At 37.1% G+C, this 14,028-nt stretch overlaps 1 protein-coding gene across 1 annotated transcript; it reads left to right on the top strand.

Annotated features, from left to right (window-relative positions):
- The first annotated feature begins 1,392 nt into the window (after positions 1–1,392).
- Positions 1,393–11,074, top strand: LOC110851060 (choline/ethanolamine kinase). Its single transcript, XM_022098694.2, has 11 exons — positions 1,393–2,779; positions 6,688–6,787; positions 6,921–7,013; positions 7,090–7,125; positions 7,280–7,358; positions 7,435–7,489; positions 7,602–7,718; positions 7,801–7,847; positions 8,118–8,323; positions 8,426–8,638; positions 8,704–11,074. The coding sequence occupies exons 1-11, from the start codon at positions 2,214–2,216 to the stop codon at positions 8,758–8,760; spliced, it is 1,569 nt and encodes a 522-aa protein (XP_021954386.1). The 5' UTR covers positions 1,393–2,213; the 3' UTR covers positions 8,761–11,074.
- Positions 11,075–14,028: the final 2,954 nt, after the last annotated feature.

The following is a 14,028-nucleotide window of genomic DNA, read 5'->3' as shown; positions in this document are numbered from 1 at the left end:
CAATGAAACTAGTAATATTTATAATAAAAACGTTAAGTATCTACATACACAAAAGTGTGGGATCATAATTTTATATTTCTGATCATCATTTAAAAAAATCATGAAAAAATTGCAAATTACTTTCTTTTCCTGAACCAACTTCCCACAGGTCAAGACATATTATCTCCGTTAAAAATGTGGTTGAAGGTGTTTGCGTGTGAAGAAAATCACATTCCTTTGCCAATTTAAATCTACATTTGTACACAAGTTGGGAGCTTGGCACATGCGAAAACGTCGTTAACCCGGATCATGAATAATATCATGATTTTGATTAGTGGCACCATTACATATGCGACGCAGACTGACCCCTATCTCCTGTCTCATTTCTGGTGAAAATTGCGATGTTATGCTACGACTACAATGCCGCATAAAAGTAATTGGAGGTGTAAACTGCACGAGACTATTGCAAATTTCCTCAAATTTACCTCAATAAATATGTACATACGTTTAGTGGAAAGAAAGCGTGTGTTTTCATGGATTTTCGCAAACCTGGCATGCATGCATTTATGCAATCTACATGTAGTTGGTTTTGCAAAAGGCAGAGCTATTACAATTAATGCATTCTGAATTTATCGGGTTTTCTGTTGTTAGAGTATCGAGACATACATATGCACAGGAGCTGCACGAAAATTTTGCAAACAAATTTGCAACATAGAAGACAGAGTTGCGTTGAGTAATCAATCCTGGGAAAGGCACAATTCAATAAACTGATGAAAGGAGAACCATGACAGTGTATCGGCATCCGTCATTATTCATCCGCCTTATCAATTTATTCGCATTGGACTTGCACATACACATGTGGAGTCCCTACTGATTAGAGTGAATCAATAGAATCCGGATTGACAAACGGAATCAGTACAAGTTCAGGGAAGCCATGAAATCGCTGATGGAGGATTATGTATCGTCGTATCCGAGATTCCGTGAAAGCGGTGAAAGCTGAGAAAATGTCGTTCTAGAATTCTCCCATTATTTTGCGGGTGTCTGGAGCAACGTGGTCTATAGGATTACCAGAAACACGCCAAACTGATTTCTGGAGAAAACGTCATCTCGATTTCCTAGATCCTTCCAATCCATACATTATCCGTTCATCCATACCATGACATGTTTGCTACACTGATCACTTCCTGACGACATGATCAAGGATCTTTTGTGCACAAAATTTATGATGCGAATAAGGCCTTGCAAGGTGATGCATTTCGAGTTCTTGGTCGCAGGCATATGAAGAATATGTGTGTCGATCGAGTACATGTTCCGGCCTGGCAATGGGACGGAGCAAGCAGTACTGCAATCGATACCATGACATAGGCCATGCGCTTACACCGACAACCAGACATATATCTGAAAACCCGCAGTAAGTAGTCGACGGCTGAACTGGATTGGAAACTCGGAGTATATAATGAGGACAACCCGGGGAGTTTTTTGCTATTTCTACTACAACTGAATTTCTGTCTGCTAAATCCACCAACTGAATCCGAGCTGACGTTTCATTTGAATTTATTTTAAGGTCACACGCCGTTACGTTTCTTCCCCTCTCGACATATTTACAAACGTCTCTTCTGCTGGAGGAGTCGTCGTCGTCAAGAAGAAGAAGAATTAATTTAATATTTCCATCCAATATTTATGAAAATTTAGACCAATAAAATTTCATTTATTACAACCCGTCGTTAGTCAAATCTAATCAGAGTTGTAGTATTTACTAGGGAAATGCAAACAGTATCAGCAAAGTGTACATATTATGCATACAAAATGTGAACCGAGTTGAAAAGTGTAATCTCAAAGTAATCATTCAAAGGACACTGACTGACAAGCAGAAATAATTTCTCTTTGTCCTAACAAATATAGAAGTTTCATGTAAAGTTGTCCCATTAGTATCAGCAAAGTTCTTGTTCTTATACCCATTTGGAGTATAATAATTAGACATCATTCATATGGTATTTCCCGTGTTTATTCATCCCGATAAAGGCGAAGGAGTTTAAGTATTTTCGACAAGAATTTAGTCAGGTTTAAGGTTGGGTTAAACATTTATTACTACAACTAACAAACTGCTGAACTCTGTAATTTGAGTTAGTCTCTCTCTCTCCTCGTCCTTGTAATAGTAGTAAGTTCGTTAGTTTTGTGGTGTGATTGAGGAGTCGTGCATTGAGACATTAAAGCCCTGTATAAGCAGGCATATAATGAGATCTACTCGTCACAAATTTAAAATGTTACGGGGCATCAGCAGTCGATCCTCTACTACCAACGGTGGTGATGGTATTGGAGGTGCTTGCGGTGGTTTACCTTATCGAAAACAAGTTCATTATCAACACTCTGCTACTTTCCAACGCCATTCCTCTGCCGACGGGACACAGAGCCACAAGAATAATAATCAAAATCATAATCGCAGCGATACCAAAAAGTTTCACAGAAGCAACTCAGACGGTCAAGTGAACGGAAGTAGTGCTGGAAATAGAAGTCCACGAAACAGGCCTTACAACCAGCATCCGACACCTTTTAAAGTCTCAGCGACGATCCCGCTGTCCTCGTCATTCATCAAATCTGGTGAAAGTAATAACAACAGCAACAATTTTTCTGAACGTATTCAGAGCCTAACTTGGACCGAGATTCACTCGTCCACGACATCCACCATGGATTGCAAACTCAACTCGGATATCAGAGCCAAGGCCTTTGCCATCTGCAAAGACTACCTTCACGGCGTATGGAAGGCGATCGATGCCAGGGATTTGGCAGTCAAACGAATCAGGTATGAGCCATTAGGCAATTAACTTTTTCCGCAACGTGTACTTATGTACAATCGTGCATGAGTCAGTATTACTCGTCATCATCACTTCCGCAAAATGTGCATTCATTTATTCCCACAAATATGAGCATAATCTTACAATTAGTTTTTCCTGCTTTCTCTTCAAGAAATACAAACTAACAAACTTGGTGACATGGAGGTGAAAATGTTCCAGTAATTTTCCACTCCTGAATTGTTTGAGCACTGTGAATGGCTAGGGATAAGGGTGATTATTTATAGAGATAAGCAGGATTATGTTAGGCGACGTTGACCAACCATCTATACACGTGTCTGGATAGACCCGATTCTGATTACGAGGCCTGCACAGTAGCCAAAGTTATGTATGTACATATGGCTGTATAGTGATCATGTTGTTATTGTTATGCATATCAAGTAAGATATATAGCAAGGCGCTACTTAGTTTGCCATTATGCAAATAATTCTGCGACATGACATTCCTTCAAAATTCAATGTTGTGGTTGGAGAAAGTATTAAGTTTCAAGTAAGAACAGAAAGCCGGCTCATATTTTTTTAAGAGACACGCTAAACTTGGGTGAGTCACATTGTACCGCAACATTGTGTGTCGGAAGCTAGTTCAGTAAGTCGAGCTGGTGGTGGGGCGATACGTGTATCTTCAGACCTTTAGTTAAGAAAGGATGTGTCAAGCAAGTTGTAATAGCAGGAATCGCACATACGTGTAATGGTGGTCCTGAATAATGAGTATCATCAATGGTGCCATGAATAAAGAATGGGTGACAACTGGTTATTTACAACCGCAGAGTCACTGGATTAGTAACATTACGACGAAAACACATGTATACCGTTTCACTCCCCGTCTTATTTTTAATTCTGAGCCCATGTCATAATGCTCATTAGCTGGATGCACGCTTCATCATCGCCTTGTGTGCATCATTCTGACGTATTTTTAAAAAACAAATACGCTTTAACGCCTTTTGTCCCGGCATTTTTCTATCGGCCGTTATGTGGAGATGCTCCAAAATCGGAGGAAATTTGTGCATTTTTTTTTTACTAATCTCAAAACGCAATTTAGTCCACATGTCACTCACATGAATGAGAGTTTTTTAAGACGCTTTTGTTATTCCCTTTAACCTTGGACCATCTACCTTGCGTTCAATTGCCCCAGTTGGTAGTTTGCTAGAGATGGCATGATATGATGACAAATAGTTTGGGATGATTATGCATGAAATGGGACTGGTTTCAAGGAAATCCGAATGCACATCCTTCTCTGCAAGCGATATCATTGCCAATATTGAATCTAGTACGCAATATACAGAATATTATTAGTATTTTGTGAGTACGATCGAACAACATTTCCTGGTTGTTTACCAGTTAACAGATTAGTGCAAATTGTTTTCAAGCTTAGCATTATCTCAGTTTGTTTGTGTATTTGATTTCCTCTCCATTTATTATATCCACTCATTCTATTCGGCACATTAATTTTTGTCCTACATATTCCACATCCATATAACTCGCGGAATGCGGCATTGTTCGCGTATTAAGAATGGTTTCAAGTTATTATACTTGTTTTGTTTAGGTATTATGATTGTTATTGGTATGGACAAAAACTGGGTAGCAAAATATACGGTCGGTGTAGCATGTACAATTCCACACATGTCAGAGGAATGTTCCTCACATACTTTGACGACCAAGCCATAATTTTTTTAGAACCGAATGCCCTTCGTCTCCATTATCATCACGAACGAACCTTATACTCGCACCACACCCAGTTCCGTGTCAGGCGGTGGAGGTCACCTAATGAATAATGATGCTCTTTAGACCAGCATGTCATAATTTAAAGTGGTGTAGATATCTCATGGTTTTGAAAGTTGGGACTGGTCGATGGTCTGTCTCTGGTGATTTCTCGTAGTGCAAAAACGAATGAAGATTTCCATTTTATGCATATTTATGAGGAGCAGGAAACCCAGATCTTCTCAATATGCATGAAAGTGTTGTTTCCTCCCTTGTTTTATGACCCTCGTGTATCGCACTCAACAAATCAACAGTTCATTAAAGTTGGGATATAAAAACAGAACTTTTTAATAGGTGTCAATAATATTTGCTATTTGAAGGTTCCATTCAACAGAACTACGCAGAAGGCAAACCACACATGAAGTATTTATTTATTCGTTCTGAGAATTGTTTGAAATCTACGTTGCATGCAAAGCTATTGAAACTAATTATTTTGCCACTGGGACCATTCATTTCAATTCAAACCTTAAAATATATACTAACAAGTCCGCATTTAAATTACTAAAATGTAAGCAAACTAAAGTGTCACATCTTTCACAGGACGACAATAATATTTAGTTTGCTTACATTATGGTAACATGATTCGCAGCATTCCATTCATGAAAATGCACACTTTCATGGCACGTTAAGAGAAAAAATCAAGGATCAAAACGTATGGATCATATTTCTTGGTACAAAGTTTCAAACTTGGAGTGTGAGAAAGCGTCGTCTGGAAATGAGCATGAGGTCGCCATGCATCCACAAGAGGAGGCGGAGAGGATGATAAAATTAGCAGGATGTACCAACCAACGTCATTTGTTTCAGTCAAAATAATTTGTTTTGAACGAACAAACAAAACGGTTGCGTATTGTGTAACCATTCATAATCCAGATTATCATAATGCATGCATGTAGTTTACAACTTTCTTTCGTTGTTAATTTTTTGCAGCGTAATAACTTGGCAGAATTTGGCTTCACTATTTCTCACTCATTCACACGCTGCCAACTCCATTTATAAATATTAGTTGTATGGTATCTCATCATCACCATTATCAGAGTTTTGCAATTCGGGTGAAGCTAAGAGAATTAAATTATTGGCGTGGTTTGGGCAGTTATTTAGTGAAGTGGACACTTGTCAATGGCAAAGTAGCTACGGTCAGCGTTAATGACCAGCTTATCCATAAAAATGCTTTCCAATTTTCAGATAAGGGAATTAGCTCAATCAAACTCTAATCAACTTTGTTTGATCTAAATGTGCATTTATGGGAGCAGACAATATGTTGGATTTGTAGAATAAAGTCTGCTGATTTTCATGCAACAGTGTGATCAACTTGCGTGCATTTGTACTTTCGTACTTTGAAACGTGTTGGATAACATCATCCTTGTTGCAAATTTAATGTCAGGGTCAGTCATGCTGTGTTTAATGACAATGCACATTATCAAATTCGGTGGTTAGATCGGGTTTTCCGTGTTAAGCATATCTATGCAATATATTTTATGCGTTGTTACATACGCCGAAAAACAAACATGAGACGGATAAGCACAGTTTTATCTGTAGTTGTTTTCTTCCATTCATGCTCCGATTCGTCGGGTCTGTGGCGAAGTCGGAAGACGAATTAAAATTGGGGCAGAATGTGGAATTTTCAGACGAGATGATGAGTGTTGTAGACAAGCATTTGTGTATATGTATGTATACCATTGCTTTCTTCTTCGTTGGATACACAAACCGTAAAAAACGCGGAGCAACGTCTGTCAAACAAGAAATTTCATGTCCTCCAAGGACTCTAACGCAATTGTGTTTATGTGCTCTTGGTCTTGAGAGAATTGCAAACGTGCGTCTGAGTTTTTGAGTTTCTGTCTGCTATTATTAGCACATCCCATTACGTGATGTGATTATGAGACGTATGATGCAGACATTTGAGAAGATTAGCATTTTTGTGGCGAATAGTGAATACGTTTTACACAAACATCGCATATTTTCTGGGGAAACGTAAAGCTGCTGCGATGTGTCATAAGAAATACACAAGAATATTCATTGATTTATTGTTTACTACAAAATCTACAGAATTACTTGAAAAAATAATGTTATTATTATGCGTCATATTTTTTGGCTTGTATTTTCAGTGGAGGACTCAGCAACTATCTGTACCACTGCTCGCTGCCCCCCACACTGACGCCATTGTACACGGAGCCAATTCAAGTTCTGCTTCGATTCTATGGCCAGGTAGGTTTTGGGAAAAGATTTATCGCTATGTGGGTTTTCTCACTAGTTGAAAACATTTAAATGCATACGACTTTTCGCTCATCTTTATCAGGCAAATTTGTCATTGACTACATTCTCATCCTTGATAATGCAGGTTCACGGTGAGGGTGCTCTGGAGTCATTGATAACAGAGTCCGTAATATTTACTTTGTTGTCTGAGAGGAAGCTTGGACCTCGGCTGTATGGGGTATGTCAAATATTGAATTAAATGGTCAAAGTACAAGAAAAACTAACACATTAAAATATGTATCGTTGTTTCACAGATCTTCCCAGGAGGTCGCGTAGAAGAGTTCATTCCAGTAAGACACCAATGTTACGTAGTCTCGTCGTTGAATTATTGTGTTATTTTATGTGAACTTGCACAATATTTATGTGAACAAGAAATTGTGTGGAAGGTCGTGCATGTGATGACAAATAGTCTTCATCAATGATTTTTTTCTTGATATTCTACAGGCTCGGCCACTGTTGACAGTAGAACTTAGAGATGAGGAACTGACTTTGTTGATTGCTCAAAAAATGGCTCAAATACATGGTATGAACGAGACTTTTCTAAATATTGACGTCCGATTAAGAAATTAATTTCTAAAAATAAATTTATGTCGGGACAGCTTTAAATATTCCAATTAGCAAGGAACCGTCTTGGCTTTGGGGGACCATGGACAGGTTAGTTTGTAGAAGCAAGATATAAGTACCGAATTCGGGGCTAGAGACAATTCGGGCGTGACGTTTTATACAATGTCAAACATGGTTTAAGTGTTATTCTACTTATAAATAGATGGATGGCCAATGTTGAGGAAAGTCTCATGAAAATTTCACTAAAAGACAACCCGAAATCAGATATTATTCAGAGGTTGAAGGAGTTCAATTTGCCAGGGGAACTTTCTTGGCTGAAGTAAGTTGTCAGATTTGTTGGCTGAGAGTAGATCTCAATGACAATTAGTGGTAATACTTGTAATAAAATGATCGCACCAAAGGAAATACTTACCGACCGTGGACAGTCCTGTGGTATTCTCGCACAACGGTAAGATCATAAATTTATTGACCGAGTGTAAGATAGGCGGTAGCAGGCCCGTAGCGACGCTGGAGAGAGGTGGAGAGACACTCTCCAGGCCGTGCAGCCCAAGGGGCCGTACCGCCGGGATCCGCAATAGAATACACTATATAAAATCGGAGTTTCGAAGTTTTTTGTAGGGCATATTAGGCCGTACCACGGCTAAACTCTCCAGGCCGGACGAAACGTCGCTACGGGCCTGGGCGGTAGTCCGATAATAAAATTACCCACAAATTACAGACTTGCAAGAGGGGAATATTCTGATTCGTCCAGAATTCGAGTCAGCCGATGACAAACTTGTTCTCATTGATTTCGAGTATTGTTCTTACAATTATCGAGGGTTCGATCTGGCCAACCATTTCTGCGAATGGAGCTATAATTATAATGTTGACCTATATCCGAACTTCGCCTATACTCCGACAGACTTGCCGACTCGTGATGAAAAAGTAAGTTTATCCGATAATTATTTGCCCTCTCTATCGATTCCTATCCTACTAGGCCTACATATCTCAATTAATTTCTAATAATAAACTTTCGCACATACAAAGGTGCGATTTGTCCGAAGATATATTCACATTCTTCGTGAAGAATACAAGCTAAACTTTCCGGAAGTTGATGACGAGTTTTTGCGAGAGTCATCCCTGTTTGATGAACAACACATTTTACGAGAAGTCGAAGCCTTCGTCCTCGCATCACATTTCTTTTGGAGTTTGTGGTCCATTGTTAATGCACAAGTTTCAAAAATTCCGTTCGGATACTGGGTAATTAAAATCAGAAATTGTAAAATTATCATGAATTTCAAAAACTAACTGTTTTTTTATTTCAGGAGTACGGGCTCACCCGTTTAGAAGCATATTTTGAGCACAAGAAGAGAATCATCTAAACTGAAACCCTTTAATTACAAGTATTTTCAACATTCATGTTCAATTAACACCACGATTGAAATTTGACGAAGCCAAGAACTGTGACTGTGCGGTGGTGATGATGGTGATCACGCACTTACTGCTTCATAAATAATAAGTGTGCTTAATTCGTTCTCGTGTATCTTTAGCCACATATTTAGTGATAATCAAAAGTCCAATCTCTATGAATCAATTTAATGTATCGCACATATCTCATTCGGTGGTTGAGTCAAGTATGGAAGACGAAGAAGAAGGAGGAGGAATTCAAGGGTTGTCGTTAATATGGTCATGATAATAATATCAAAATACTTACTAGATCCAAGCACTGATATAATAATCCTAGCATAATAATTCAGAAGAATTGTGGTACTGGACAGACTGAATGCTGGCCTATTCGTTTGGCTCTATCTTTATTAACAAGCATCATAATATTTTTCATCCATAGATCGTTTCCACTTTTAATCAAAAACATTGTAATTCGCTACTCAGTCAAATGTAAATAGATAGATATTGATTCCAGTGAAATAGTGGTAAAAATCAAACTCCAAACGAAAGACATAAATAAATGTAATATAGTCCGACATATACTTTTAAGGGTATAAATTGTAGAGTCAACATTCCCAATTATTTTTTGATGATGACCAATTCGAAATATTGTTTAGAAATTATCAACTATTTTTTTTAGATCTCTTTGTCCAACGTGAATCGAAAAATATATATTTTTCATTTTGGTTTTGTAACTCACCTCTTAACACAATTTAGTATATTTGAGAATTTTAAACCTTAAGTTTTTATTTCCGATTTAAGTAGCAGGAGAGATTAATTTTTAGAAAGAACTGATGATAAAACATCGCAATAACAGAATAATTTCAACTTTTTTGCCAAGTCAGGCTTCCCAAATATGTTATATCCTATGTCACTAGAATTACTTAATAACATGCTATATAAGATTATTGAGTTTTATTCAGAAAATCAGCTAGAAGTAATATTTCATTAATTTATCGCCTCACATTTTCATGTTTCCCTTGAGCGTCACTAAGAATATTGTCTGCGCTATGGAGCCTGTTTAGCATAGCCTATGCAACATTATTGAGCCCAAGACTAATTTGCATTTGAGACGTTACATACTTGGGACAGAAAAGTTGCCAGCATGGCCAAGATACAAGATTATTGGCGACGTACATGGGCAATTCTGAAAATCAAACTCCGGATCCTGTTCAACCACCCTGCGTTACTTTTACTTGCTTACTTACTCGTATTTACTATGGGGCACACCTCGTAATTCCAGTAAACAAGCACTTCCATCCAATAACCACTGCCACCAGAGTGGTACATGATACAACAACAATGACCCTGTCCTTACAATAACCAAGCACAACAAGCATTGTCATGCAAACTAGGCTTGCTTTTTAATTTATACCGTTGTTGTTGGCTTCTGATAAGGGCGAAAAACCAGGTAAGACTTTGATAACTAAAGGTCGTGGAATTTTAAAAGTTTCGCTTTATGCAACTCGGTCAATTGGATCGATTTTAAACTTTAAATAGTCAATATATTAAGTTGTTCTTCCCCACTTGACTTTTTAAAGTCCTGTTCAATTTATCACTAAATTTGCAAATTTGCGAAATTTGATGTATTAAAGCTAATTAGATTCATGATATAAATTCGAGAGTGCAGATGCATTAAAAAAACTAACCTAACCATCAGCTTACTTACTTTCCTTACTCATTACCTACTTACATAAAATTTGTAATATACCATAATTAGTCATTACACACTTAAAGTTGACTGCTCGTAAAAAATGTTTCATTCCTGTCTCAAAAGTCAGGCAAGGAAAAATACTCGAATAAAGAATCCTTCTTTATTACAAACTATGCAGACAGCCATTATTATTACTACTGTAAAGTGAAACTTGCTTTACTGTTTTAGGGACCGCGAAATAAATGTGCTAAAAACTAATATTTATACAAGAAGCAATTATTAAAATTATAGCTGGCTCCGAGTTCATGTATATGCAACCAATTAAGTCTTGTGATGAAAATTGCCATTGATCTTTAATGCTGATATTTGTGTACCTGCCGCATTCAACTGTTGTACATAGTGGCGATTGATAAACAATTATAGATTTTTGAATTAGCCACACACATCACATGAGCACAAATTTCGAAAATCCGCATATGCATAAAAATGTGTAATGTATGTACTTCAATAATAATAATAATGTACTGCTAAAAAATATTGTAAAACTTGTTTTCATCGGCAACAACTTGAATTCTGAATAAACTTTTAAAAATATATTTATTTATGATGAATGCCTACGTACTTGTGTACATATCTCCTTGTTCATGGCATGGCTTCATTATTGCCGTATTTTTTGAGGGATTCTCCACTTTTGAGTAAATGTATTCTATAAAGTGCACTCCTTCGCTGACGTACGTTGTTAATCATGAAAATAACTGGTTACGTAGTACAAAACCAATAAATTACCCTTTCCGAGACTAAAAGTGCGTTTATCATGGTGGAAAATCAACCGAGAAACACGGACCAAGGACATTTGTTAGCAATTCAAAAATTCCTGCTTATGATACTGGTTTTTGACGCCACTTGGAATGCAATAACTTAATTTGTTTACATGAGAAACGAACAATACAACCCGTACTTATCCAAATGACGTCGTCGTCATCGGGGTAAACTCGTGCCGCAAGAAGAAGCTGGCAGCAGAGGTGGCATTAATAAATGAACATCCTATTACACCCGATTTTTATATTAAGATTTTTTTTACGTAACGATTTCTACATTATTTACATATATTATATCCTCCTCGAGGTGAAATTAGGTATGTGCGCCTCGTGTAAACCCCAAATTATCTGCATTATCTACACGCATATGCATGTACATACGTTGGTGATGTAATGGTTAAAGAGCTGTATTTTGCGAAAATCAATGTGATGATTAACGAACATGCCGCAATTTCTGCTGAATCAGCAGAGTGATGTCATTTTCTCAAGAAGTTGGATTTCATTCAGAATTTTGCTCTAGTTGATGTACAGTCATCATGATTCGGGTTTCAATTTAAAAATAAATACCATACCACCTGCTGCTGACATGTCTTTGCTATTAGCATTTAAATCATGATAATGTCATGGACAAAGTGATGTCACTGAGAAAATGACTGCATTCCATGAGCAATAAAGAACATAATAGTAGGGCAGACCATTCATTATTAGGTTAATTAGGTATACATAAATGGCGTTACTAATATATCATTTACGAATACTTTTTCAATCCACGGCTGTACAAGACGTTCCATAAATTACCCCAGAGGGCAAAGTACGGACACGTAATTCCCGTCATCTCCACAAACAAATGACATTCTGTATTATTTAACACAAGTCATTTTAATCACGGGCTCATTCATATTTTCTAATTGATTTTTCACATGTCCATCACCGCGTGGAGTGGGTTACGACTTTTTTGAGATGTACTAAAGAATAAGAATAATTAAGAAAAAGACCTTTAATATGTAAGCAGTTTTGATGGATCAGATCCGTGTTTGGTATAACGTCACTGTGTATTACCACCCACTGGACTGGACTGGCAATAAATAAATTGGATTGTTCTGTAGATAAATGGATTGACCATTGATTGACCAGCAAAAAATTGTGTTGGGTTTCCCAAGCGAAATATTGCACGAGTTCAGAATGCTCTGAAACCACATTTCAAGCTCAACGACATTCGCCGTATATTAGGAAATATTGAAATTTATTTGAAACTGGAGTGACATTTATGATTCGAAGAAACCTTGAAGCAAGGAAACTATTTTAACCTCAAGAGTCCTGGCCTTCACCACCAAGACGACTTTATTTCTCGTTGGTTAAATAAATATGGGAGAATTCATGCTGTGGTGGTTCAAAGTTTGACGATTGAATAAAAAAATGTATTTTTGCAAAGGAAAATACGCGAGTGCAAATATTTATGTCTGAAATTTCCTTGGCTAACTGCCCTATTGTGTGTAAAAGCATGTTTGTTTTAAAGAAAATTGAATAAATGCACCATGCTGGTGGACATAGTAAAATTAAATTTGACAAAAAAAAATAAACGTGGTTTACCGAGTTGAACCAAACCATATCTGTCAAAATGATATAAAAATCAGTACTCGGTATTTCAATAATGCATAAATAAAAAGTGACAATTGGCGCCGAAGTTGTTTTTAATAAAATATATTTTTGTAAAGAAATTTGACATTTTAATGATTTTTTGACGTTATCCACAATCATCAAAACGTGTTCCAATCCTGACTCCTTGTTCAATTGAGGCACATTAATAAAATATATGGCTTAATAAAGTTTGGCTATTAAAGTCAAAACTGGGCAACAAAACAGATTAAAAGCTACGAAAACAAAATCGGAATGTGAGATTCAGAAGACTTGATATTAATCCACACTGCTAATCCTAGCACATTCCTTGTATTTTGTGGTCCAGCCAGTTCACTTGCATATTTGTCCACCACGAGCTCTCTCGAGGATGAATAGAGTTCCGGTTGGCAAATAAAAGTTGAATAAATGAGACAGCGATAAATTAGTGATAAGCAAGCAAACTGCATATTAATGATGATAACCACATGGCTTGGAAATCATAACTTGTGGTAAGTAAAAAGCAAGGCCATCCAGATTCAAAGTTTAAGCTTCTGCGATCAAATTTTTGAGGAGGATGAGTGTAACACAAGTAGACAGCTACATGCAAACATGATACTGATAAAATCTCATCAGTTATGGGTCTCATTTGTCCATAATCTCGACTCTTTTGCAAATCATTATCCAGTCCTGTCAATGTTTATAGCACAACAAACAAACTGGACTCGTTTAGCGTACCTTGAGCCTTTTCCAGTCTCATGTATGGAAAGAAGGAGGAATGTTATTTATTATTATGGCTTGGAGATTATCGTTATTCTGGATCAAATGCTAATTTTGAGTGAATGATGATTATGTATTTTCGATTAAAGTCAATACATCGACAAGTTTCTGCAAAGTTAATGCGTATTCGCCTACGTGTGTGGGAGTTTTTGTGAGAAAGGTTGGAGAAATTTATAAGGCGATCCGTTTTCCTTTGACAGGAATGTGTTTTGATAATGTGCAAAAAAATGTGCAAAAATTATGAAAACCCTTATTCAATATGTTCTTCTTTCTGGTAAGTACAAGAGATCTCATATTGCTGGTTAGGGTGCCTTTTAGCCTAGTCAGACCATTTACAA

Source organism: Folsomia candida, unplaced genomic scaffold (genome assembly GCF_002217175.1).
Source record: "Folsomia candida strain VU population unplaced genomic scaffold, ASM221717v1 Fcan01_Sc006, whole genome shotgun sequence".
Taxonomy (NCBI): Eukaryota; Metazoa; Arthropoda; class Collembola; order Entomobryomorpha; family Isotomidae; genus Folsomia; species Folsomia candida.
Note: the sequence above shows the minus strand (reverse complement) of the source record. Positions and strands in the feature narration are given on the sequence as shown.